This window comes from Balaenoptera borealis (genome assembly GCF_965194805.1).
Source record: "Balaenoptera borealis genome assembly, chromosome: 1".
NCBI lineage: Eukaryota > Metazoa > Chordata > Mammalia > Artiodactyla > Balaenopteridae > Balaenoptera > Balaenoptera borealis.
Window position 1 is genome coordinate 32023621 of NC_138860.1, and position 25341 is coordinate 32048961.

The 25341-nt window shown below is 38.2% G+C and overlaps 1 protein-coding gene across 3 annotated transcripts; it reads right to left on the reverse strand.

The window, feature by feature from the left end:
• Positions 1-12246: 12246 nt before the first annotated feature.
• Positions 12247-21566, reverse strand: C4BPB (complement component 4 binding protein beta). Of its 3 annotated transcripts, none has more exons than XM_082341325.1 (6): positions 21134-21558; positions 20403-20573; positions 18719-18919; positions 15045-15138; positions 13236-13359; positions 12247-12457 (listed from the first exon to the last, which is right to left on the reverse strand). In XM_082341325.1, exons 1-6 carry the CDS (start codon positions 21189-21191, stop codon positions 12314-12316), a joined length of 792 nt encoding a protein of 263 aa, XP_082197451.1. In that variant the 5' UTR covers positions 21192-21558; the 3' UTR covers positions 12247-12313. The 3 variants fall into 3 exon arrangements, with proteins under 3 accessions (XP_082197451.1, XP_082197452.1, XP_082197453.1); XM_082341326.1 differs by having other exon boundaries at positions 18719-18895; positions 21134-21554; XM_082341327.1 differs by lacking the exon at positions 12247-12457 and adding an exon at positions 12464-12681 and having other exon boundaries at positions 21134-21566.
• Between the last annotated feature and the right edge of the window lie 3775 nt (positions 21567-25341).

The window sequence follows — 25341 nt, forward strand, 5'->3', positions numbered from 1 at the left end:
GTCCCTGAATTCCAGCCATGTGATTGGCTGTTCAGGGACGGCCAAATAGAAATGGATGGGCAGAGACTCCCTACTGGCTCAGTAAATGATTAACAGCATAAATAAAGCAACAGTGTTTATCTAATCCCCTTCCTCTTCACTAGCCCTCTTTCTTGATAACATGTCGCAATTGTTTACTTTCTCCTCTGCCAACCATTTCCCCTAAGTGGAAAGGTAATATAAATTTGATGCCAGAATTCTTTTTTTTCTTTTTATAAACAAAAGAGGGTTATACAAGATGCAAACCAGCTAGCCTGGAAACCTTAGATACTGCAGGGTTCAGACTAGGTCCACAAAAATGATCCACTTTCTGTGATTCTAGGTCCAGCAGGCTTTCCTGGGGCACAGGGACAGATGACCTTCCCCTGTACTGGTCTCCATCCCACTCCAAGAAAGTACAGAGGGTGAGGAGTTCTGGCAATATGCTGAGTTGCTTGGCACATGATCAGTACTCCAGAAATGCATGACCTCCAGAAGTTGGTCTATCATTGAGTGCTTCTCAGAAGGATGCAACAAAGGGCCAGCCATGTTTGTTATCACATGTGGTCCTAAGAAGGACCACAAACCCTGACATTATCCAATTAAGCTCTTAATCCTCAGGATTAATGTTTGTGTGCTCAGGGGACTGCTACTAAAGAGCAATTCTTCCTGACCACTTCACTTTTTCTGTAATAAACACCAAAAGTCCTATAAAGTTTTCAGAAAAAGAGTTGAACCACAGCAGAAGTTTTGACAAAAGATAGGAGATTTGAGCAGGGCTTTGAATGAAAAGTGGAAATTATTAGATGAAAATAAGAAAGATACTAGAGGTAAAGAGAACATAGACCAGGAGTTCCCTGGCGGTCCAGAGGTTAGGACTTGGTGCTTTCACTGCTGGGCCCGGGTTTGAGCTCTGGTCAGAGAACTAAGACCCTGCAAGCCATGCGGCAGGGCCAAAAAAAAAAGAGAGAGTGAAACGTTTAAGCATGGACCAAGTCACAAAGGTGAGACTGATTTGCTGATTTTTGATTAGACAAGAATGAGTATAAAAGAGGATACAAAACTATGCAGTCTTGAGAATGAAGTTGGAGGAAATATAACCTTTAAAGCTGGGTCTTCAAATACATTTCTCAATCAGCTGGAATCCTTTTCTTTACTTGCCATAGTGACTGTTCCAAATTTTTCTCTCCAGGTCACCAAATTGTCTTACTCTCAGCAGATGATCTTGCCTCCTACTTTACTAAGAAATCATTCCACGTTAGCTTCTATCTGCCTTAAATTGTCTTCCCTATTCACTCCTGTTTCAGAAGAGGTTTCTTTTCTTTCCTTCCTTATTTTCAATGTATCTTCCATCTTGAAATGTTCCCTCAGTCTTGCCAAACCCTCAAATCAAGTTTTCTTCTGTTGTGAGATGTTGAACTTCTCAAAAGAATCTCCTATGTTTCCGGCCTACTTTTTCTCTATAATCACTCCCCACCCCTCCCATTGTGGTCTTCAATCTGGCTTCCTCCCACCTTTACTGACACACCTCTGTGAGGCGTGCCCTTGTCTCCAAATCCAACATTTCTTTAACTCATCACTTATGACTTCTCGGCAGCCTCTAATGCTGTGGATCATCTCCTTTCTGAAACTCTCTTCTCCTTTGGCTCCCATTACCCTAAACATTCCTGATTTTCCTATCTTTCTAACTGCTCTTTTTTCATTGTTATTACCTGTCTTCCTACTTTTCAACCCTAAATATAGATAAATCCCAAGTTCTTCCTTTTAAAAATGTTTCTCTTTACATCTTTTTATCTTACCTGTTCTCATGGTTTTAACTATTCCCTATAAGAGGACTACCCCATAACTACATCTTTATCTCTCATTACTCTCCTAAACTCAGGCTTACATTCTTCATTGCACCTTTATACTCAACAAAGGAGAACTTCTCATTTCCTGCTCAGAAACTTTACCTTCTGACCCCAAGATTAATCCAGGCTTCCTGGAATGGAATTTCAGCCTCACCCTTAAACACTTCCTCTCCCTCATCCTCCAACGTTCAATCAGTTAACAAGTTGTTTTGATCTTGCAATGTCTCTCAAATCTGCTCTCTCTTTTCTATTTCTAATGTCATCAAACCAGTTCAAGTCATCATTGTCTCTCGGGTAGATCTATTGCTGTAGACTTTTCATTGGTTTCTCTGTTTCAGTTCTTTTCCTACTACACCTGTCCTACATACTGTTGTGACAGAAATCTATGTTCTGTCCTTATCACTTCCTTGCTTGAAAGTTTTCCATCTCTGCTCACTGCCTACGAAATAAAGCTTAAATTCTCTAACTTGCCATTTAAAAGCCTCCATAAACTGGCTTTAATGTATCTTTCCATCCTCCTCTATCATCACTTCCCATGCTTTATCCAGGTAATCCAGGTTATGTGGATTACCCCAAACATGCTCCATCCCTCCTTCCTCTTTGCAGCACCTTTAAAAAAAAATAATATTAAAAACTCAATTTAAAACATTAAAGAATTTGAAGAGAATTTCATCATTCTAAGACAACTGTTTTCATCTGTGCCTATTATTGCCTGGTCATTTTCTACAAGAATAAATATTTTACATAAATGCAATTGTAAGTACTTGTTCCTCTGTACTCTATTTTTACTTAAGATTATGTTTTTAAAAATGGTTCTGAAGAACCTAGGGGCAGAACAGGAATAAAGATGCAGATGTAGAGAATGGACTTGAGGGCACAGGGAGAGGGAAGGGTAAGCTGAGATGAAGTGAGAGAGTGGCATTGACATATATACACTACTAAATGTAAAATAGATAACTAGTGGGAAGCAGCCACATAGCACAGAGAGATCAGCTCGGTGCTTTGTGACCAACTAGAGGGGTGGGATAGGGAGGGTGGGAGGGAGACACAAGAGGGAGGGCATATGGGGATATATGTATATGTATAGCTGATTCACTTTGTTATACAGCATCAATTAACACAACAATGTAAAGTAATTCTACTCTAATAAAGATGTTAAAAAAAAAAAGACTATGTTTTTAGAGCAGAAACAAGAACTACAATCCTGCCACCTGTGGAACAAAAACCACGTTCACAGAAAGATAGACAAAATGAAAAGGCAGAGGACTATGTATCAGATGAAGGAACAAGATAAAACCCCAGAAAAACAACTAAATGAAGCAGAGATAGGCAGCCTTCCAGAAAAAGAATTCAGAATAATGATAGTGAAGGTGATCCAGGACCTCAGAAAAAGAACAGAGGTAAAGACTGAGAAGATGCAAGAAATGTTCAACAAAGACCTAGAAGAATTAAAGAACAAACACCTAGATGAATTAAAGAACAAACAAACAGAGATGAACAATACAATAACTGAAATGAAAAATACACTAGAAGGAATCAATAGCAGAATAACTGAGGCAGAAGAACAGATATGTGACCTGGAAGACAGAATGGTGGAATTCAGTGCCGTGGAACAGAATAAAGAAAAAGGAATGAAAAGAAATGTAGACAGCCTAAGAGACCGCTGGGACATTAAATGAACCAATATTCATATTATAGGGGTCCCAGAAGGAGAAGAGAGAGAGAAAGGACCTGAGAAAATATTTGAAGAGGTTATAGTCGAAAACTTCCCTAATGTGGGAAAGGAAATAGCCACCCAAGTCAAGGAAGCACAGAGAGTCCCATACAGAATAAACCCAAGGAGAAACATGCTGAGACATATAGTAATCAAACTAACAAAAAATAAGGACAAAGAAAAATTATTAAAAGCAACAAGGGAAAAATGACAAATAACATACAAGGGAACTCCCATAAGGTTAACAGCTGATTTCTCAGCAGAAACTCTACATGCCAGAAGGGAGTGGCACAATATATTTAAAGTGATGAAAGGGAAGAACCTACAACCAAGATTACTCTACCCAGCAAGGATCTCATTCAGATTCGACAGAGAAATCAAAAGCTTTACAGACAAGCAAAAGCTAAGTGAATTCAGCACCACCAAACCAGTTCTACAACAAATGCTAAAGGAACTTCTCTAAGAGGGAAACACAAGAGAAGAAAAGGACCTACAAAAATAAACCCAAAACAATTAAGAAAATGGTAATAGGAACATGCATGTCAATACTTACGTTAAATGTGAATGGATTAAATGTTCCAACCAAAAGACACAGGCTCGATGAATGGATACAAAAACAAGACCCAGGGCTTCCCTGGTGGTGCAGTGGTTGAGAATCTACCTGTCAATGCAGGGGACATGGGTTTGAGCCCTGGTCTGGGAAGATCCCACATGCCACGGAGCAACTAGGCCCGTGAGCCACAATTTCTGAGCCTGCGCGTCTGGAGCCTGTGCTCTGCAACAAGAGAGGCCGCAATAGTGAGAGGCCCGTGCACCGTGATGAAGAGTGGCCCCCACTTGCTGCAACTAGAGAAAGCCCTTGCACAGAAGCGAAGACCCAACACAGCCATAAAATAAATAAATAAATAAATAAAATTTAAAAAAACCAAGACCCGTATATATGCAGTCTACAAGAGACTCACTTCAGAACTAGGGACACATACAGACTGAAAGTGAGGAGATGGAAAAAGATATTTCATGCAAATGGAGAGCAAAAGAAAGCTGGAGTAGCAAACTCATATCAGACAAAATAGACTTTAAAATTAAGAATGTTATAAGAGACAAGGAAGGACACTACATAACAATCAAGGGATCAATCCAAGAAAATATAACAATTATAAATATATATGCACCTAACATAGGAGCACCTCAATACATAAGGCAAATGCTAAGAGCTATAGAAGAGGAAATCAACACTAACACAATAATAGTGAGGGACCTTAACACCTCCTTTACACCAATGGACAGATCATGCAGACAGAAAATAAGTAAGGAAACACAAGCTTTAAATGACACAAAAGACCAGATAGGTTTAATTGATATTTATAGGACATTCATCCAAAAAGAGCATATTACACTTTCTTCTCAAGTGCACATGGAACATTCTCCAGGATAGATCACATCTTGTGTCACAAATCAACCTCAGTAAATTTAAGAAAATTGAAATCATACCAAGCATCTTTTCCAACCACAACGCTATGAGATTAGAAATAAATTACAGGGAGAGAAACGTAAGCAACACATACACATGGCTGAACAATACGTTACTAAATAATCAAGGTTAAACAATACGTTACTAAATAATCAAGAGATCACTGAAGAAATCAAATAAGAAATCAGAAAATACCTAGAGACAAATGACAACAAAAACATGACGGTCCAAAACCTATGGGATGCAGCAAAAGCAGTTCTAAGAGGGAAGTTTATAGCAATACAAGCCTACCTAAAGAAACAAGAAAAAATCTCAAATACACAATCTAACCTTACACCTAAAGGAACTAGAGAAAGAAGAACAAACAAAGCCCAAAGTTAGCAGAAGGAAAGAAATCATAAAGATCAGAGCAGAAATAAATGAAATAGAAACAAAGAAAACAATAGCAAAGATCAATAAAACTAAAAGCTGGTTCTTTGAGAAGATAAAGAAAATTGATAAACCATTAGCCAGGCTCATCAAGAAAAACAGGGAGAGTACTCAGATAAATAAAATGAGAAATGAAAAAGGAGAAATTACAACAGACACCACAGAAATACAAAGCATCCTAAGAGACTACTACAAGCAAGTCTATGCCAATAAAATGGACAACCTGGAAGAAATGGACAAATTCTTAGAAAGGTATAACCTTCCAAGACTGAACCAGGAAGAAACAGAAAATATGAACAGACCAATCACAAGCACTGAAATTGAAACTGTGATTAAAAATCTTCCAATGAACAAAAGGCCATGACCAGATGGCTTCACAGGTGAATTCCATAAAACATTTAGAGAAGAGATAACAGTCATCTTTCTCAAACTCTTCCAAAAAATCAGAGAGCAAGGAATACTCCCAAACTCATTCTAAAAGGCCACCATCACCCTGATACCAAAACCAGACAAAGATACTACAGAAAAAGAAAATTACAGACCAATATCACTGATGAATATAGATGCAAAAATCCTCAACAAAATACTAGCAAACAGAATCCAACGACACATTAAAAGGATCATTCACCATGATCAAGTGGGATTTATCCCAGGGATACAAGGATTCTTCAATATATGCAAATCAATCAATGTGATACACCATATTAACAAAATGAACCATATGATAATCTCAATAGATGCAGAAAAAGCTTTTGACAAAATTCAACACTCATTTATCATAAAAACTCTCCAGAAAGTGGGCATAGAGAGAATCTACCTCAACATAATAAAGGCCATATATGACAAACCCACAGCTAACATAATTCTCAATGGTGAAAAACTGAAATAATTTCCTCTAAGATCAGGAACAAGATAAGGATGGCCACTCTCACCACTATTATTTAAAATAGTTTTGGAAGTCCTAGCCATGGCAATCAGAGAAGAAAAAGAAATAAAAGGAATACAAATAGGGAAAAAAGAAGTAAAACGGTCACTGTTTGCAGATGACATGATACTTTACATAGATAATCCTAAAGATATCACCAGAAAACTACTAGAGCTAATCAATGAATTTGGTAAAGTTTCAGAACACAAAAGTAATGTATAGAAATCTCTTGCATTCCTATACACTAACAATGAAAGATCAGAAAGAGAAATTACGGCAACAATTCCATTCACCACTGCAACAAAAAGAATAAAATACCTAGGAATAAACCTACGTAAGGAGGTAAAAGACCTGTACTCAGAAAACTATAAGACACTGATGAAAGAAATCAAAGATGACACAAACAGATGGAGAGATAAACCATGTTCTTGGATTGGAAGAATCAGTATTGTGAAAATGACTGTACTACCCAAAGCAGTCTACAGATTCAATGCAATCCTTATCCAATTACCAATGGCATTTTTTTATAGAACTAGAACAAAAAAATCTAAAAATTTGTATGGAGACAAAAAAGACCCTGAATAGCCAAAAGAATCTTGAGGGAAAAAAATGGAGCTGGAGGAATCAGACTCCCTGACTTCAGACTATACTACAAAGCTACAGTAATCAAGACAATATGGCACTGGCACAAAAACAGAAATATAGATCAACAGAACAGGATAGAAAGCCGAGAGGTAAACCCACGCACCCATGGTCAACTAATATATGACAAAGGAGGCAAGGATATACAATGGAGAAAAGATAGTCTCTTCAATAAGTGGTGCTGGGAAAACTGGACAATTACATGTAAAAGAATGAAATTAGAACACTCCCTAACACCATACACAAAAATAAACTCAAAATGGATTAAAGACCTAAATGTAAGACTGGACACTATAAAACTCTTAGAGGAAAATATAGGAAGAACACTCTTTGACATAAATAACAGCAAGATCTTTTTTGACCCACCTCCTAGAGTAATGGAAATAAAAACAAAAATAAACAAATGGGACCTAATGAAACTTAAAAGCTTTTGCAAAGCAAAGGAAACTACAAACAAGACAAAAAGACAACCCTCAGAATGGGAGAAAATATTTGCAAACGAATCAATGGACAAAGGATTAATCTCCAAAATATATAAACAGCTCATGCAGCTCAATATTAAAATAACAAACAACCCAATCCAAAACTGGGCAGAAGACCTAAATAGACATTTCTCCAAAGGAGACATACAGATGGCCAAGAGGCACATGAAAAGTTGCTCAACATCACTAATTATTAGAGAAATGCAAATCAAAACTACAATGAGGTATCACGTCACACCAGTTAGAATGGGCATCATCAGAAAATCTACAAACAACAAATGCTGGAGAGAGTGTGGAGAAAAGGGAACCCTCTTGCACTGTTGGTGGGAATGTAAATTGATACAACCACTATGGAGAACCGTATGGAAGTTCCTTAAAAAACTAAAAATAGAATTACCATATGACCCAGCAATCCCAGTACTGGGCATATACTCAGAGGAAACCATAATTCAAAAAGACACATGCACCCCAATGTTCATTGCAGCATTATTTATAATAGCCAGGTCATGGAAGCAACCAAAATGCCCATCGACAGACAAATGGATAAAGAAGATGTGGTACATATATACAATGGAATATTACTCAGCCATAAAAAGGAACAAAATTGGGTCATTTGTAGAGACGTGGATGGACCTAGAGACTGTCATACAGAGTGAAGTAAGTCAGAGAGAGAAAAACAAATATTGTATATTAACGCATATATGTGGAATCTAGAAAAATGGTACAGATGAACGGGTTTGCAAGGCAGAAATAGAGACAAAGACGTAGAGAACAAACGTATGGACACCAAGGGGGGAAAGCAGGGAGATGGTGGTGGTGGTGTGATGAATTGGAAGATTGGGATTGATATATATACACTAATATGTATAAAAGAGATAACTGATAAGAACCTGCTGTATGAAATAAATAAATAAATAAAATACTTACATGCAAAAAAAAAAAGTCAAACTTCCAGTTATAAGATAAATAAGTCATAGGGATGTAATATATAACATGATGACTACAATTAATACTGTGGTATGATATATAGGAAAGTTGCTGAGAGTAAATTGTAAGAGTTCTCATCACAAGGAGAAATCTTTCTTTTCTTTTTATTGTATCTATATGAGATGGTGAATGTTAACTAAACCTATTGTGGTAATCATTTCACAATATATGTAAATCAAACCATCATGTTGTACACCTTATTCTTATACAGTGATGTATGTCAACTATTTCTCAATAAAAGTGGAAAAAAAAAGAATAAATATAAAGAAAAAGATAAACATCTGAGGCAATTTCAGATGGAGGTAAGTACTATTAAGTAAAAGAAAGCAGGTTGAGGGGAAATGGAGGGGAGGTTGTATCCTAAACAGGATGGTTGGTCAAGGATTGAGATGATCAGAAGTAAGCAGAGTCCTCAAGGAAGTGAGAAATATCTGGGGAAAACTCATTCAACACAGTGGGAACTTCAGATCTAGAACCTTGAATCCTGAGATCATGCTAGGGCTGGAAATCCAATGGCTGATAAAAACTAATGGGATACCTAACCTCAAGGAGCTTACAGCCCCGTGAGAGAATCAATGAACCTTAATAAAATTAATCACACTCCAAATGCAAAGCTCCAATCATGGTAATTTTGCTCAGCAGGAACCATTGACATGTTTGGTTATATTAGAGGTGGGGGGGCGGGTATAATTGGCACAGGATCCAGATTTGCTTTTCATGGAGATAACTAGATTATTCTTGACTGCTATGTGCAGGAGACTGATAGTCTAATCGCAGAACAGAACGCAGGCAATACACCGCCGCTGAGAATGAGAGCAAACCAGAAGAGTGGGCTCTGGTCGGGACGGCAAAGGCAGCAAATGGCTGAAGACCTGAGAGAAGAGAGTGATTTAGTTGATGCCTATAGCATGAGATACAGTAAACATTGGAATCTTCCATCTCAGAGCTGAACAGAATCCATAAGATGACCAGCTCCAGGACTTGAGAGAAGTGAAATGTATGTGTGTGTGTTTGTGTGTGCGTGTATGCGTGTGCATGAGAAAGAGAGATTTATTTCTTCCCTTAAAGTCAACACAGGATAGAAAACTCAAAATTACTGAAGACAGAACATTTTCATTAAAATCAGCAGTGATTCCAGTTCCCAGAAATAGACACTGATAAAATTACAGTTTACTTCTTTCCAGGTTTTCCTCAACACATTTTTTTACACAGTTGATATTGTACTACATATGCAATTTTGTGCTGTTTTTATTCCCCACTTCACCTCATAATATAACTTTATAAAACAAATAACATCTCCATGTCATTCATATTAATTATAATCCTCATTTATCACATAAGGTAACAAAGACTGGAGAATTGACACTTGACCAAAACCTCACAGTTAACAAGGGGTCAAGCCTTCTGTCCCATAGTGCAGCATTTCCGAGCCTACATCCCAGATCCTGAAGTCATGTGTCTAATGTGTAATACATTTCTAGACCCTCTATCTGGGATATACACATGTCTTCTAATATAGGCTGTCATTAAAGAAAAGAAAATATACAATAATGATCTTTTAATTAATAAAAAAGTTATGAAAATAAGTATGAAACAGGTACCAGAAGGTTAAAGTGGACATATTACCTATATTATGTGACCTTACAATATATAATTACACGTAATATTGTGAAATACTTTCTACCATCTCATAAAATGGTGTGTTGTGGTTTAGCAGAGAATATCCTTGTAATCTTTTAAAAATAGTATCTATTAGATCTAACAGTATAAATGTTATAGTGTAACTATCTTATGGACTGTAATCCAAACATTTCTACATGTTAACTCTGTTCTATGTAGAATAAAAGCATCTGGAAAATGTGAGAAAAAAAAAGATTATGTTTTGAAAATTTTCTATCCATAATTATCACTGTAAAGACTGTATTACATTTGATGTATCATAATTTTTTTAAAATTTTCCTTAGATTGGACATTTCTAATGCTCACAAGGTCTTGCTAGTATAGACAATATAGGCAATAATATAATGAACAGCTTAAAATTTAAAATCATTTTGGTCAATTTAGATTAATCGTAGGAGTAGGAGTAACCATTTACTTGGTTAAAAAGCTCGTGACTCTCATTTGCAACAATGTGGTTGGACCTATAGAGTATTATGAAGTGAAATAAGTCAGGCGGAGAAAGAAAAATACTCTATGTTATCCCTTGTATGTGGAATCTAAAAAATAAAACAAATGAATGAAAATAACAAAACTGAAACAGACTCACAGATATAGAGAACAAACTAGTGGCTACCAGTGGGGAGACGGAAGCAGGAAGAGGCAAGATAGGGGTGGATTAAGAAGTACAAAATACTATGTATAAAATAGTTAAGCAATAAGGATATATTGTACAGAGCATGGAAATTCAGCCATTATTTTTTTGTAACTTTAAATGGAATATAATCTATTAACAATTGAATCACCATGTTGTACACCTGAAATTAATATAATATTGTGAATCAACTCTACTTCAATTAAAACAAAAAAAGCTTCTGACTCTTTACTACATTTCTCAAATCTTCTTTCCACTTGGAACATCCTTCTCCCTAATCTTTGTCTCTAAATCATAATCACTTTCAAGGGTCCAAAAAACTATGCCGTCTACCTTGACCATTTTCCTGCCTTGTCCTCCTCTTAAGACAGAAGTCAGCCTCCTCCCATGCAAGCGCCCATAGCACAGTTTTCATGAGAGGGGTGTGCTTCATTCTAAACACACTGAATTAATGATATGTATATATGTGTCTATTAACAGACTGTAGGCTACCCGAGAGGCTGTTTCTTGTTCTCCCTCATAACTTCCCCTAGAGATTTTCCATTATTTCAGGCTCTCTTCTGTATTTTGTTTGTATTTTACCAAGAGTTCCTATGCGTTTGGAGTAGAGGTCAGAGTCAGAGATGGGAGAAGCTTGTCATACCAGATCAGTATAAAATCTTGACAAGAAAACCTAAGGATTCTTATTTCTTTCGCCCTCTGAAAAAAGAATAAGAAAATATATTCATATGTGTTGCAACATCTCAAACTGAAAAAAGAATAAGAAAATATATTCATATGTGTTGCAACATCTCAAATTGAGGGCTAAGTTTCATCCAAAAGGCAGTGAGCAATATTACCGCAGAAGATTTGGAAACCTGGTTTTATAAACAGGATGTCTGGGAGATCCAGGTGAGAGTTTGGGTTCTAACTCTACTTTTGTCTCGATAAGTCATTTTAAGGATATAGCTGTTCTGAGCCTATTTTCCCAAAATGAGACATTAATTTTTGCTTCATAAGTTTTGGTTAATTTGGGGTTAATTTTTGCCTCATAATTTGCATCTCATATTAAAAAATGAAACAGTAATTCCCTGGCAGTCCAGTGGTTAGGACTCCACGCTTTCACTGCCGAGGGCCCAGGTTCAATCCCTGATTGGGGAACTAAGATTCCCCCAACCCGTGCGGCACGGCCAAAAAAAGAAAAGAGAAAAAAAAAAAGGCATGTACCTTAGCTGTGATCTGAGCTTCCCATTCTCTTTCAGACCGGAAATTAAACCTTTCCCTCCCCATTAATGCGTTTCTAATTCTGGTCTTAGACAATCACCACACTTGGTCATTCGACATCCAACACACACACACACATTCCATGAGTTATGCAACTGCAGCTGGTTACTATGAAGCTGCATTTCGGCCCAAAGAGAGAAAAATCTGAAACCAATTTCAGAACCAAGAGGAAATTTTATTCATAGGAGTATTTCTATTACCCGGTCTGCTCAGCTACAATGTCAGGGCAACATTTTTGCCTTCAAATCAGCTTTCCTTATTTCCAGAGAACATTTTACTTTCTCCATCATTAAGCCACTTTTCTTTAATCTTTGTGTAAAGTTCTCTACGGCTTTGCAAAGTTCCTCACTCTCCTGAAAGGCAAGCTGAAGAAAGAACATTTTTTGAAGTTAACAATTTAAGAACTGAGACTCAGCTCTACACTTGGAAGCTAATGAGTAGTGTTTAGGTGCCCAAATGGGGGCTCAGAACAAGGCTAGCTTCAGTACGGATCTGGGTCTTCAACATGATGAATCATTTAAATTTGCAGGATGGCTGGGGGCTGCCTAGGGCCCCTTTCAGGATGCTGCCAAGTGTCCCTCTCTTCCCCCTGGGGTACAGAGATATATATAAAATCTTGGGGTACAGAGCTATATATAAAATCTTGCAACTTGGTGTGTCTTGGGGGAAGTTATCACTGCCTGCCCCTGGGGTACATTTTTATTTTCTGAAAATAAAATTTAGTGGCTTAAATCTACTTGTCATCCCAGTAATAAATATAGACTAAGAGAGGAGTCTCAATGAAAATGGATCTGTTCAGCATTTTTTGATTTTTTTTTTGAAGTCTAGAAAAATTTTAGAGACTTTTCACAGCAATACTTCCAAGTCTAAGACATAAGTTTATGTACCTTGCTCTTTAAAACACATGAGACAACAACCCCTACCAAAAGGGCCTCATGAGGTATTAATGATGATGGTGAAGAATGGGAATTCATATACAAAAACATGAGTTACTAGTTTATAGGCCCCACCCTACAATCAGGCCAAGACCAATCCATTCAAAGACATTCCAAATTGAACAGCTATTTACTGAGCATATGCCAAGAGCGACACCAGGCCCTGGAGGCACAGCTGTGAATAAGACAGAAAAGAGCCCACTCTTACCAGTGCCTTCTCCAACTCCAACTCAGCTGGTTTGGGAGCTTCTCGGATCAACTCACAGACTGGAAGGGTACTGCTCCACTCTCCATCAACGCACTGTTGGTGCTGTGTGCCCACCAGGCAGTACCTGGACGCAAGTTAGAATGGCAACAACGTTTACACTTCCACCTCTTGAACTGGGCAACTAAAGCTGGTTTTAGTATTTTAGTATTTCAGTATTTCACACTGTAATAGAATCTACTTTTCTGCCCCAGAGCCCTAATGCACGCTTAAGTTATCTCAATATTACAAAGCAGTCATAAAGTAAAACCACTCTCCTGGGGGTGGAGAGGACCCAAGTGATGAGTCAGACTGTAAGACATGGAGGAGTGAAAAATTCTAAATATGTGTTTTTACGCACACAGTTTTTGGGTGGGAAGGGTGAGGGAGGAACCTCTTCATTGTTCAGTAACTTTAAAAAAGCATCTGTCATCTATGCTCTAAAAAGGAGTAGAAAGCTAGAGACAGCCTTCAAATAAATCTTGGTGAACTGCTTAAAAGGAGCCTCAGCTCTTAATCAGAAAAACATGAGAGTTGATGGCAAAATGCATTGGAGGTAAATAATGAGATTGAAATGCCAGTGAGGTCACATGACTCTGAGTTAATAAGATTGAGGCCAGGGAAAGAAAAGGTTAGGAGATCTGTAAGGGGGTGACGGGGCAGTCTAAGTTAAGGTTAGACTTTAATTACTATGTCCTGAGGATCTCTACTCTAAATAATTCTATTTCTGTACTTCCATATATTCTGTGTTTTTTTTGAGTTTTTTGTTCTGAGACTGTTTAGAAAAACTTACTTTTTTTGGGGGGTGGCTGCATTGGGTCTTTTGCTGTGTGCAGGCTTTCTCTGGTTGTGGCGAGCGGGGGCTACACTTCGTTGCTGTGTGCGGGCTTCTCATTGCAGTGGCTTCTCTTGTTGCAGAGCACAGGCTCTAGGCGCGTGGGCTTCAGTAGTTGTGGCACACGGGCTCAGTAGTTGTGGCACACGAGCTCTAGAGCGCAGGCTCAGTAGTTGTAGCGCACAGGCTTAGTTGCTCCGCGGCATGTGGGATCTTCCTGGGCCAGGGCTCGAACCCGTGTCCCCTGCATTGGCAGGTGGATTCTTAACCACTGCATCACCAGGGAAGCCCCAGAAAAACATACATTTTAAATATTTTATCTTGTCTAAGCTAAGAGAAAAAAGAGTGATACTTCTATTAGGATAAATAGGAGGATCAGTCTGTCTTCTAGGGCTTGGGGAGAGCTGGCAGTGGGCTAAAGCAGCTCTCAAAATCAGAACGTGCAGGACTTCCCTGGTGGCACAGTAGTTAAGAATCCACCTGCCAATGCAGGGGACACGGGTTCGAGCCCTGGTCCGAGAAAATCCCACATGCCACAGAGCAACTAAGCCTGTGCGCCACAACTACTGTGCCTGCGCTCTAGAGCCTGTGAGCCACAACTACTGAGCCCGCGTGCCACAACTACTGAAGCCCGCGGGCCTAGAGCCCGTGCTCCACCACAAGAGAAGCCACCACAATGAGAAGCCCACACACTGCAATAAAGAGTAGCCCCCGGTCTCTGCCACTAGAGAAAGCCCACGCACAGCAACAAAGATGCAACGCAGCCAAAAATAAATTAATTAATTTTTTTAAAAAGTTAAAAAATCAATTCAAAAAAAAATATATCAGAATGTGCTAGGTGATCAGGGGACTAGGTTGAGACAGACTGGGTCTTTTCCAAAACAAGGCTACTAGTCAATGGGAAAGGTCTCATATTTAAAAGGCTGCAATACACTTACCTCGCTTCACAGTAATAAGTTATGGTAGATCCTGAGTTGAAATCTATTCCTTCATAATAGCCATGAGTTGGATTCTCAGGAGGGCCACAGTCTCCTGAGAGACAGAAGTATAAGAATGACAGCTGTGAAGTCCAGTAATGCTCAATTAACAACACCAGCCCCGTAAGTGCAACTGTGTAGGCCAGCACCTGCCACCTTTGCAGCAGCCCATGTAGGATCTGGGACATGTTCTCCATTCATTTCCTTCTGGTCAAATCATATTTATCCATGGGAAAGACTCCCTCCCCTGGCTCATTCTCTGAGTCATTAGTGACGTGAGAGTACTTTGTGATTGGCAGGAACTTGAGGAAAGGAAGGTTAAGTTGTAGAGATGCTAATTGTCAGTGTATAAGAAGGGAAAAATTAGGCTATAGGTAGAGATGGAAGAAGTAGCTCCTGAAACAGTAAACAGTGTGAGCTCAAATGGAGGTTGACTACCCCTGGGTGACAGTTGTACCATATGAGAGATTCAGCAAAAAAAGGAGAACAGAGCTGGGAGGAAAGAGGATGAGTCTGTAAAATTATAGAAGGAGAGTTGGACAAGGTACTAGATGTTGTGAGTTTTGGTTTTGGCTCTTCCACTGACCACATGGCATGCAAGAAGCCATTTTACCTTTCTCAGCTTCCTTCTGTTTTTTAAAAATTAATTAATTAATAATTTTTTTTTTTTTTTTGGGGGCTGTGTTGAGTCTTTGTTGCTGCATGCAGGCTTTTTCTAGTTGAGGCGAGCGGGGGCTACTCTTCGTTGCGGTGCGCAGGCTTCTCACTGCAGTGGCTTCTGTTGTGGCGGAGCATGGGCTCTAGGCCCGCGGGCTTCAGTTGTTGTAGCACGTGGGCTCAGTAGTTGTGGCTCTCGGGCTTTAGAGCTCAGGCTCGGTAGTTGTGGCGCATGGGCTTAGTTGCTCCGCGGCATGTGGGATCTTCCCGGACCAGGGCTTGAACCCATGTCCCCTGCAATGGTGGGTGGATTCTTAACCACTGCGCCACCAGGGAAGTCCTCAGCTTCCTTCTTAATCTATAAGATGAGCAGGCTAAATAATATTATCCCTAAGGTCCCTTTCAGCTCTGAGGTTATATGAGTCTAAACTTGTTGATCAAGATTAACAGCTAAATTAAGAATAATTATGTAGTTATGTATTTATTGAAACACAAAGTCTTCAAAATAAATAGATAACTAAAACAGCAAAGCATAAAAGAGCATGTATAATATAATACTATTTTTGTAAAACACAGTCACATACCAACATATATGAACAGAAAAAAAGTCTGAAAATTATATACCAAAGTACTCTGTTATCTCTGGGTGGTAGGTTTGTAGGTAATTAAATGTTTTCTTCTTTTAGTTTCTGTATTTTTCCACAACAGAGATGTATTACTTGAGCAGTTAATAAATAATTTCTAAAAGATCAAAACCTGAGTTCAAAAGTTGTGTGGAAGAAAGGAAAAAGAATTTCAATGAGTTGATTAAGGAACTCCAGTGTCCCAAATGGACACCTCACCAAAGATATACAGATGGCATATGAAAAGATGCTCTACATCATATGTCATCAGCAAAATGCAAATTAAAACAACAGTGATATACTATTACACATCTATTAGAATGGTCAGTCTCTGGAACACTGACAACACCAAATGCTGGGAAGATTTTGGAACAACGGTATTCATACATTGCTGGTGGGAATTCAAAATGGTAGAGCCCCTTTGGAAGACAGTTTGGTGGTTTCTCACAAAACTAAATATACTCTGACCATATGATCTAACTCCCAAAGAAGGTGAAAACTTAGATCATAGAAAAAAACCTTCACATGGATATTTTTAGCAGTTTTATTCATAATTGTCAAAACTTGGAAGTAACCAAGATGTCCTTCAGAAAGTGAATGGATAAGTAAACTGTGGTACATCCAGAAATGAAACATTATTCAGCACTAAAAAGAAATGAGCTGTCAAGCCATGAAAAGACATGGAGAAACCATAAATGCATGTTACTAAGTGAAAGAAGACAAAATGAAAAGGCCACACAACGTATGATTCTAATTGTATGACATTCTGGAAAAGACAAAACTATGGAAACAATAAAAAGATCAGTGGTTGAGAGGGGTGGGGGAAGTAAAGTGATAAATAAGCAGAGCACAGAGGATTTTTAGGGTGGGAATACTCTGTATGAGATTATAACGATGTACATATGTCATTATACATTGGTCCAAATCCATTGAACGTACAACACCAAGAGTGAACTCTTAGGTAAACTATGGACTTTGAGTGATAATGATGTGTCAATGTAAGTCTATCAATTGTAACAAATGTACCACTCTTGTGAGTGACGTTGATGATGAGGGGGGCGGGGGGGAGGCTGTGCATATGTGGGAACAGGGGCAATAGGGGGAATCTCTGTATCTTCCTCTCAATTTTATTAGAAACCTAAAACTGCTCTAAAGAAATAAAGTACTGAAATAAATGAATTTGCAATGTTAGATGTGTACCATTCTAAATGAGATTTTAAAATTAATTTTTGTTTCCTATGTTTTAATTTAAAATTCTGGTTAGGAGTGCATTGTAATACCAAGTCTGCCCATCCAGGATCTTTTCTTTTATTCATGTCTTATTTTATGTCCTCTGGTAAATTTTCCTATAGGTCTCATGAATGGAATTATTTTTACATTTCAATATTCATCTGATAACTATTACTAGAAAGTGAAAACTGTTGATTTTTCAATATTTATTTTGTATCCAAGAATGAAGTTTTTAGTAGAATTTCTTGGATTTTTCAGGTATATTTTGCAAATAATGACATCCTGTGACTCACCAATCATTCTAGGACTCTATCCTATAGAAATAGTAGCATAGACATAAAGATGTATGTGTATAGACATATATATACAATAACATTAATTTCATCATTGTTTGTAATAGCAAAAATATGGAAATATAATAAACATTCATCAATATGAGAGATATGGACTAAATCATGGCATATCCACATGTAGTTAAAAAGCAGGAGATAGAGTTATACATACCGATCTGAAAAAGATTCCCATGTATATTGTTATATGAAAAAAACGCTATTTAAAAAATATGTATAGCAAAGTCCCATCTTTGTAGGTATATATGTGTGTTGGTATGTGTGTGTGTGCATTTATTTAAAACATCTGTGTAAACATAAGAAAAAGTCATTAAACACATCCAACTAATTACCTCTGAGAGCTATGAACGGTAGTGATAAAAGCAGGTATTTTCAACTCTTATTTTATGTAATTTTGCAATGATGAGTAATAGTCTTTTTTCCCCCTGTTTTTGTTTATCTTTCAAAAAAAAAAAACGTTATCGCTTAATCTTGAAATTTAAAAAAAATATAGTCAGATGTCCCAAACTACCCTGTGTTAGATCTAGTAGTACAGGAATCCTACTTGGGGGTGGCGGGGGGGGGGGGGCAGGTGTTGTTTATTGTTTGGGTGCTGATCATTTCATTAGAGTGCATTGCTTGTGTTGAGGCTTGGCTCTTTCTTGGCTGCCTGCTAGATCCTAAACCCTTCCCAGATACAAAAAAGAGGTCAGCGTTGTGGGTATGTGATGAATGGCTAGACTTTCACTGCCGATCAGTATCTTTGGAGTTTGCACTTTTTTTCTCTTATACTTACTGCTTTTGCAGACAGGAAAGGGAGGCACCCAGGTGTGGTTCTCTAGGCACCGGCTCCAATTGCTGCCCTTGAGGACGTAATGCTCATTGCACTTAAACGTGATAGTGTCATTCACATTCACAGGCTCCAAGGAACTAAACTCACCATTCACCAGCAAAGGGTCAGGACAGTGGCCCACTGAAGAAGAAAACAGGCAGAGATCTGAAAGGGCTAAGCGGAAACCCACCACAGCAAAGGCTAGACCTCCTCAGGCTTCATCAAGAAAATTGAAAATGAGCAGTAAAACTGCACCTTTTAATATGGACTGGTACATGGTACGAAACCATATCAATGCAGAATGAGAAAAGACTGGGTTGCCCTAACTGTGGTAGAAAATGTCTTGATCATGCACAAAGTGACAACTGACATTTGAACATACTAAAATTAAGCATGTAATTGGAAATTACCAATAGCACGTTCATCATTCTCTTATGTTAAGCATTGTTCAAAATTCTTGAGCCCATGTTTGAGGCAAATGTTTCCTTCCCTTTCATCCTGTCAAATACACACATTAGTCATCATTTTCTACTTTGTTTTCTTTTGTTCTGCCCAGGTAGAAAAACAGGAGAATACAGAGGGATGTGAATTTGGTTGTACGAATAAAGGATAAATATACAGGTGTGCTTTAGGTATAAAGGAGAACTTTACACTCTAGGTTTAAAGGAGAACTAATCCAGCTATTCCTAAAAACAGTATTAATAAAGAGAATGTGGACTAATTATTCTCCATCTCTACAGACACCGCAAATGAGTTTTATGAACCTGAACAAATCACTTAGATTTCAGTTATCACATTTGTAAATTGAGAACATAAATTTTCCCATTTCAAAAATTATATGATGGGGCTTCCCTGGTGGTGCAGTGGTTAGGAATCTGCCTGCCAATGCAGGGGACACAGGTTCGAGCCCTTGTCCAGGAAGATCCCACATGCTGCGGAGCAACTAAGCCCGTGCACCACCAGTACTGAGGCTGTGCTCCAGAGCCCACGAGCCACAATTACTGAGCTCATGTGCCACAACTACTGAAGCCCGTGCGCCTAGAGCCTGTGCTCCACAACAGAAGCCTGCACACCACACGAAGAGCAGCCCCTGCTCACCACAACTAGAGAAAGCCCGCGTGCAGCAACGAAGACCCAATGCAGCCAAAAATAAAGTAAATAAAATAAATTTATAAAAAAAAAATTATATGATGGATGAAATGAAATGGTAAGATATATTTACTTCAAAATAATAATAATGCAAAACAGAATTGTAGATTAAAAAAGTCGTGTTGATCATACATATGAGTTCATTTTACACTTCTGTCTTTTGTATATGTTTAAAATTTTTCATAACTTAAAAATTTTAAAGCAATATGATATTAAACAAATTACAGCCCCCCCAAAAAAGTAGTTTAATAAGTAGAAGAAATCCTTTCCTTCTTGTAGGGATGATTGCGTCTACTAATTCAACTAAATTAATACTAAGAGCTGATTATGTACCTACTAAGAGAAGTTCCACAACTAGAGTGCTTTAAAAATGTATTACTAGAAGTTGAGAATTTTTTTTCTTATAAAGTCTTGCCATGGCCTACTGGAGGTACGATATGATATGAAAGAATACAGAGGGATGACAAGGTGAACAAAGTAGCAGAAAGATCAAACTTACAGCGGCACTCGGGAGCGGGGGCATTCCATCCCTTAGATGCATTACAAAAAAGGGTTTTCTCTCCTACCAGGTGGTAGCCACTGTTACATAAGTAAGTCCCCAGAATTTGTCCTTCCCCCTCCTTTGCAACAAATATGCTATTGTCCACTGGGGGGAGTTCTGGACAGATCTCTGTTGGAGGAAAAAAAAAAACAAAACAGATTCATTTGACGTATCACGTGCCCTGAGGAAGCACTTACTAGATTCCCCATCCAAGTGTCTTTTGTCTTGATTATTAATTCTGATTCCTTGTACTCTTCCATGTCCATGTACATCCACATTCCTTCCTGCCCAAGGATTCCCAAAGTTCTGTTTTCAAAAGGATAACGGGAGTTTTACTCAAGTTCAGCCATAAGTTATCCACTCCTAAAATAAACAATCCCCTTTCCAAATAGTGGTCCTGGAGTTTATCATAAATAAGACCTCTCAAGATTTTGAAATTGGTACATTTTTTGTTCCCAGAACAGAAAGGGAAAGTAGCAGATAATGACCCACTTCATAGATCAAAATCATTAAATATTTACTATGCCCCTATTGAGTTCAGAGCATTAGACCAAGTAATTTGAGATTTTTCAATAAAGGAAATATATTTTATAAACTTCAATTTCATTAAAACCCCGGATAGAATGCCTCATAATCCACAAGCTGATATCACATGCCTTACAAACTGAGGTTTAGAAAAGCATACGTACCATCTGAGGCAGAAATCAGCCACATATCCACAAGACAGCATATAAACCAAAAAAACATCTTGCGATCAAAATTGTTTGACCCGGGTTGGAAATAACCCAGCCTAGGATCCTGGTTTAGATCAAAATAGGTCTTCTCACACCACTTGAGATCAGACCAACCACCTCCTTCCTAGAGAAGGGGTTGTCTTGATTTCTATTCCCTGGAAGGAAAAAAAAATTCTACAACAGGAAATAAGAGTAGCTGTAAGGAAGTTGGTACAAAGAGGGATTTTGCAAAAACCCAAAGGGGTGATAAAAAAGAGTTGCCAGTTTTAAAACTCAGTTTCAGAAATGGCCCAAGTGTTGCTTATGCAAATCCAGGTGACCAGCACCTTTGAACTGCAGGCTGATCCTTCCTCAACAGATTTGGGCCAAATCACATCTGTCGATATTTGCCAGTGTTTACCATCCACTTTCTGCAACTCTCTCCAGCATTGTGGGTAGAGGCGGGGAGGTGGGGGTGGAGGTGTGCATCCCTTGTGCTTTCCCAAGTAAAACCCAACTCTGGGTGCTACCTCCTTCCCCTTTCTCAAATACCAGGTATCCTAAGACGGTAAGCAGCATTGAAGACTGAAAGCTCAAGGAAATCAACTAACCTTACCTGTCTCCAACCTTCCAGACCATATGGCTTCCCAGAAAGGAGCTGGTCCTGGTGGATTCCAAACTTGAGAAGGACTCCAAAGTCCTGCAGCGACACAATGTCCTCATTTGCCAGGTCTGCACCAGGCTTCCCATTCCGTGGTCTCCTGGGCAGGATTTGACCTGAGTCCAGAGTCAACCAAATGAGCTAAGAGAGAGATGAGGGGAATGTTTGGTCTTGGGAATGAAGCATGTAAAATTGCTTTTGGGTTCCCATAGCTTCTTGTTCATGATGATTACAGCCATTAGCTAGTTGTCTGTGCTCCAATTACAAAACTGGGGTAAAATTCCTACAAAATCTTAAGTTTAAATAAAATAACAAATATAAAGCATAATAATACATATAAAGCATAAAAACACAGTAAGGTCTCAAATGTTATTCTCATTCCCACCCATTATCATTACTTTGTAATGATTTGTTCATGTCTTTCTCCCACACTAGACTATGTTAAAAAACAAAATTCAAGATCTAATTGGCTTTATTCAACAATTCATTAATCGGGCAGCATCTCACCTAGTAAATAGAAGGGCATTCTGAGGAGTTGTACAAAATGGAGGGGTTTTATAGAAGGAGAGTGGGGCAAGGAAGTTACTAGCAAAAGAAAAGGAAGAATTGTTTCAGGATAGGTCACCTTCTTTTGGGGAAAAAATGAGAGTCTAATCATGCAGATTACCTCATTAGTGCTGACCAGAAAATTCCAGACTGGCCCAATTAAGAGTATATTCCTGGGGAAGGTCAAAATTGCAATTAGGTCAAGTATTAATATTAAATCCAGGTTTGGTATCAGGACTTTAGCACAGATGACGTCATTTGGGACCTGTGGTTCCCTCTTTAACAACTGTCAACAACTCTAGAACAGGGATTGTGCCTCATCTGTGTTTGCATTCCCTTGCTCTGCATTGCATAATGAAAAGTATTGATAAAATTGTCTGCTAAATGAATAAAGCAATGCAGAGTAAATGAAAAGAACAGTCACCCAGAAACTCTACCACAGCCCCTCAAATCCATAGTGATAACTTATTTATTATATACTGCTCTTATGGTTTTTCTGTGTCTTTGGTCAACTAATATGTGAGCTCCTATAGTGCAAGCATCTTTTAAAGTATAATTTTCAAAAAATTAATAACATGACATTCATGTAAATATAAAATGAACAAGTGTCAAAGATTTCACTCAACTCATTAATTAATGAGGGAACCATTAAGATGCTACAGTGAATTTAAAGAAGAATTTGAGGAACAGATACATAATATATAGTCAGTCAAAGGCATTCTAAAATGACTTTTCTACTAGAGGCAAAACTGGTTAATATACAGGGCAACAAACTGTAATACTTGAAATCAGATTTTCTAACTGATGGAAATTAATTGAATCTCTACTGGACAAAATTCTTTTGCTTTGCCCTGATCGGGAATCATTTGCATTGTTCTCAGAAAAGAATCATTTGCATTCCTACCCATTTTCTACAAATTAACCTCTACTCTTATAAGAGAGTTGTAAAAAAGCCTAGTTAATAGAAAGGCAATCAAAATTACACACCCTTATGGAATCAATAATCCCTAGAGAGTGTCTGCTAGAGAATACTCAGTAATCCATAAAAAAATGTCTCCAGTGATCTCTTTTTGCCTAGTTACAAGTTTTGAGTAATTTTTAACATACCACATATTCTATTTCTTGAGGAATACATGTTCCTCAGTATCTAGTGTACATAATGTTTGTACAAAAAATAATAAAAAATGAAAGAAAATTTTGTTTATTGCTACATAAACATGGGTATAAAATAGAGCATTATTACAGGAAATAATTGCAAATAAGTCTTCCTCTCAATGGCTTATATTAGATTCAGAATGATTAGGACTTTAGAAAGGTACTATATTGCTTATAATACTGTCTTCCTAACGTTTCTTCGTGAAATGTAAAAATATTTACACTGAGTGGGATATAGAGAGACTATAAATATCCTCACAAAGTTCAGGTCAGGTTTTATGGTCAAATAAATTAGAAGAAAACTTTGTTTTCAAAGCGTATTGAATTTTGTAATTCCATATAAGGGATTACATGTTTTATTATGAGTGTCCAAGGTTGAATAAACTAATAAATGAGCAGTAACTGACCTTTCTAAACTGTTGAACAATTTGATCTAATCCAGATTGTTTCCTGGAGAACTAGGGTAATAAATCAGGTGCAGAAGTTGTACTCAGACTGGTTTGATTACTTTACAAAGGGATGGCGCCAGTAATTAGCGGAAGAGATCAGAAGGTGAGGGCGGAGGGGTAGAAAAACAAAAGTCCGCAATGCCTAGGCTGGGGGAAGAGTTGTGGGGAGTTAAACAAGGGGACCACACCCTGTGATGTGTGTGTGTGTGTGTGTGATTTTAAGAGAATTGGGAAAAGATTTTTAAAAGTTCTACAGTATGTTACGAATGGATTTCCTTCCGTCTTTGTCAAGACAATTCAGAAAAGATCTAAATTGCTTCTCTGGTTATTTTTTATTTACCAAGTTGATGTTTCTTGAATGCCTCACCAAGAAAAACCTGGGCCAGAAAAGTAGCCTTTATGCAGATTACATGAGAATAAAATATATAAATTTTAAAAAGGTCAAACTGTTCATGAAACATTGTAGAATAAGCTTTGCTTGTGAGTCAAGACAGACATGCACTACAGCAAGATCAGACTTGATGAATGACAAATAGTGTGTCTTTAAGTGGTGGCAATATAACTCTTCAAAGACTACTGCTCACCTTGTTATGTCCCTTCAGACTTATTACAAAGTCCCTATTACCTACTGAAGCAGATTGCTATTCATTCCCAAAATCCATTCCATCCTTCTTCTTTAGTAATTAAACCACAATTATAGCTGGCACAAGGTCACTTGGAATTTTTTTTTAAAAAATACATTTCAGCCTGCCTGCAGTTATATATAGCCATGAGCTATGAGAATAAGTACTGTGTGCAACATTTAGAAAACACCCTTAAAGGAAGTTGGTGTACCCTTTTTGCTCCCTTTTTACTGACTGGAATGTAGACATGATTCTGGTAGCTTGAGTAGCTATATTGTACTATGAGGTAGAATCCAGCACATTGTAGGTGAGAGTAGTAACCTTCTGCATGTGTAAGGTGCTGTTATTTTGGATTTGGTGACACCTTCAGCTGAAACCAACTCTAATCTGAAACACTGATGAATACAAGAAAATAAGGGTCAACTGGTATTTGAGTGAAAGGACCCAGGAATTTAAATTTGGAAAAAAATGTTTAATAGACTTTACTAAACTGTGCCCAGAGGCTGTTTTCCATCCCATGCACAAATTCTAAAAAAGCAACGGATGAAAGAGAAAACCTAGGAAGTGAAAACTGAATGTAAACAATAAGGTAGGAGAAAGGAGAGAAAGGAAAGCGCGAGGACCGTCGCAGCCCAGCCGCCACCGCCAGCCGCGCCGCCGTGTCTGAGCCGAGGAGCCCCGGTCGCCGCCCCGCCGCGCCTTCCGCCGCCGGCTCCCGCGTCCTCGGACTCGTTTCCAACAGCCGGTTAA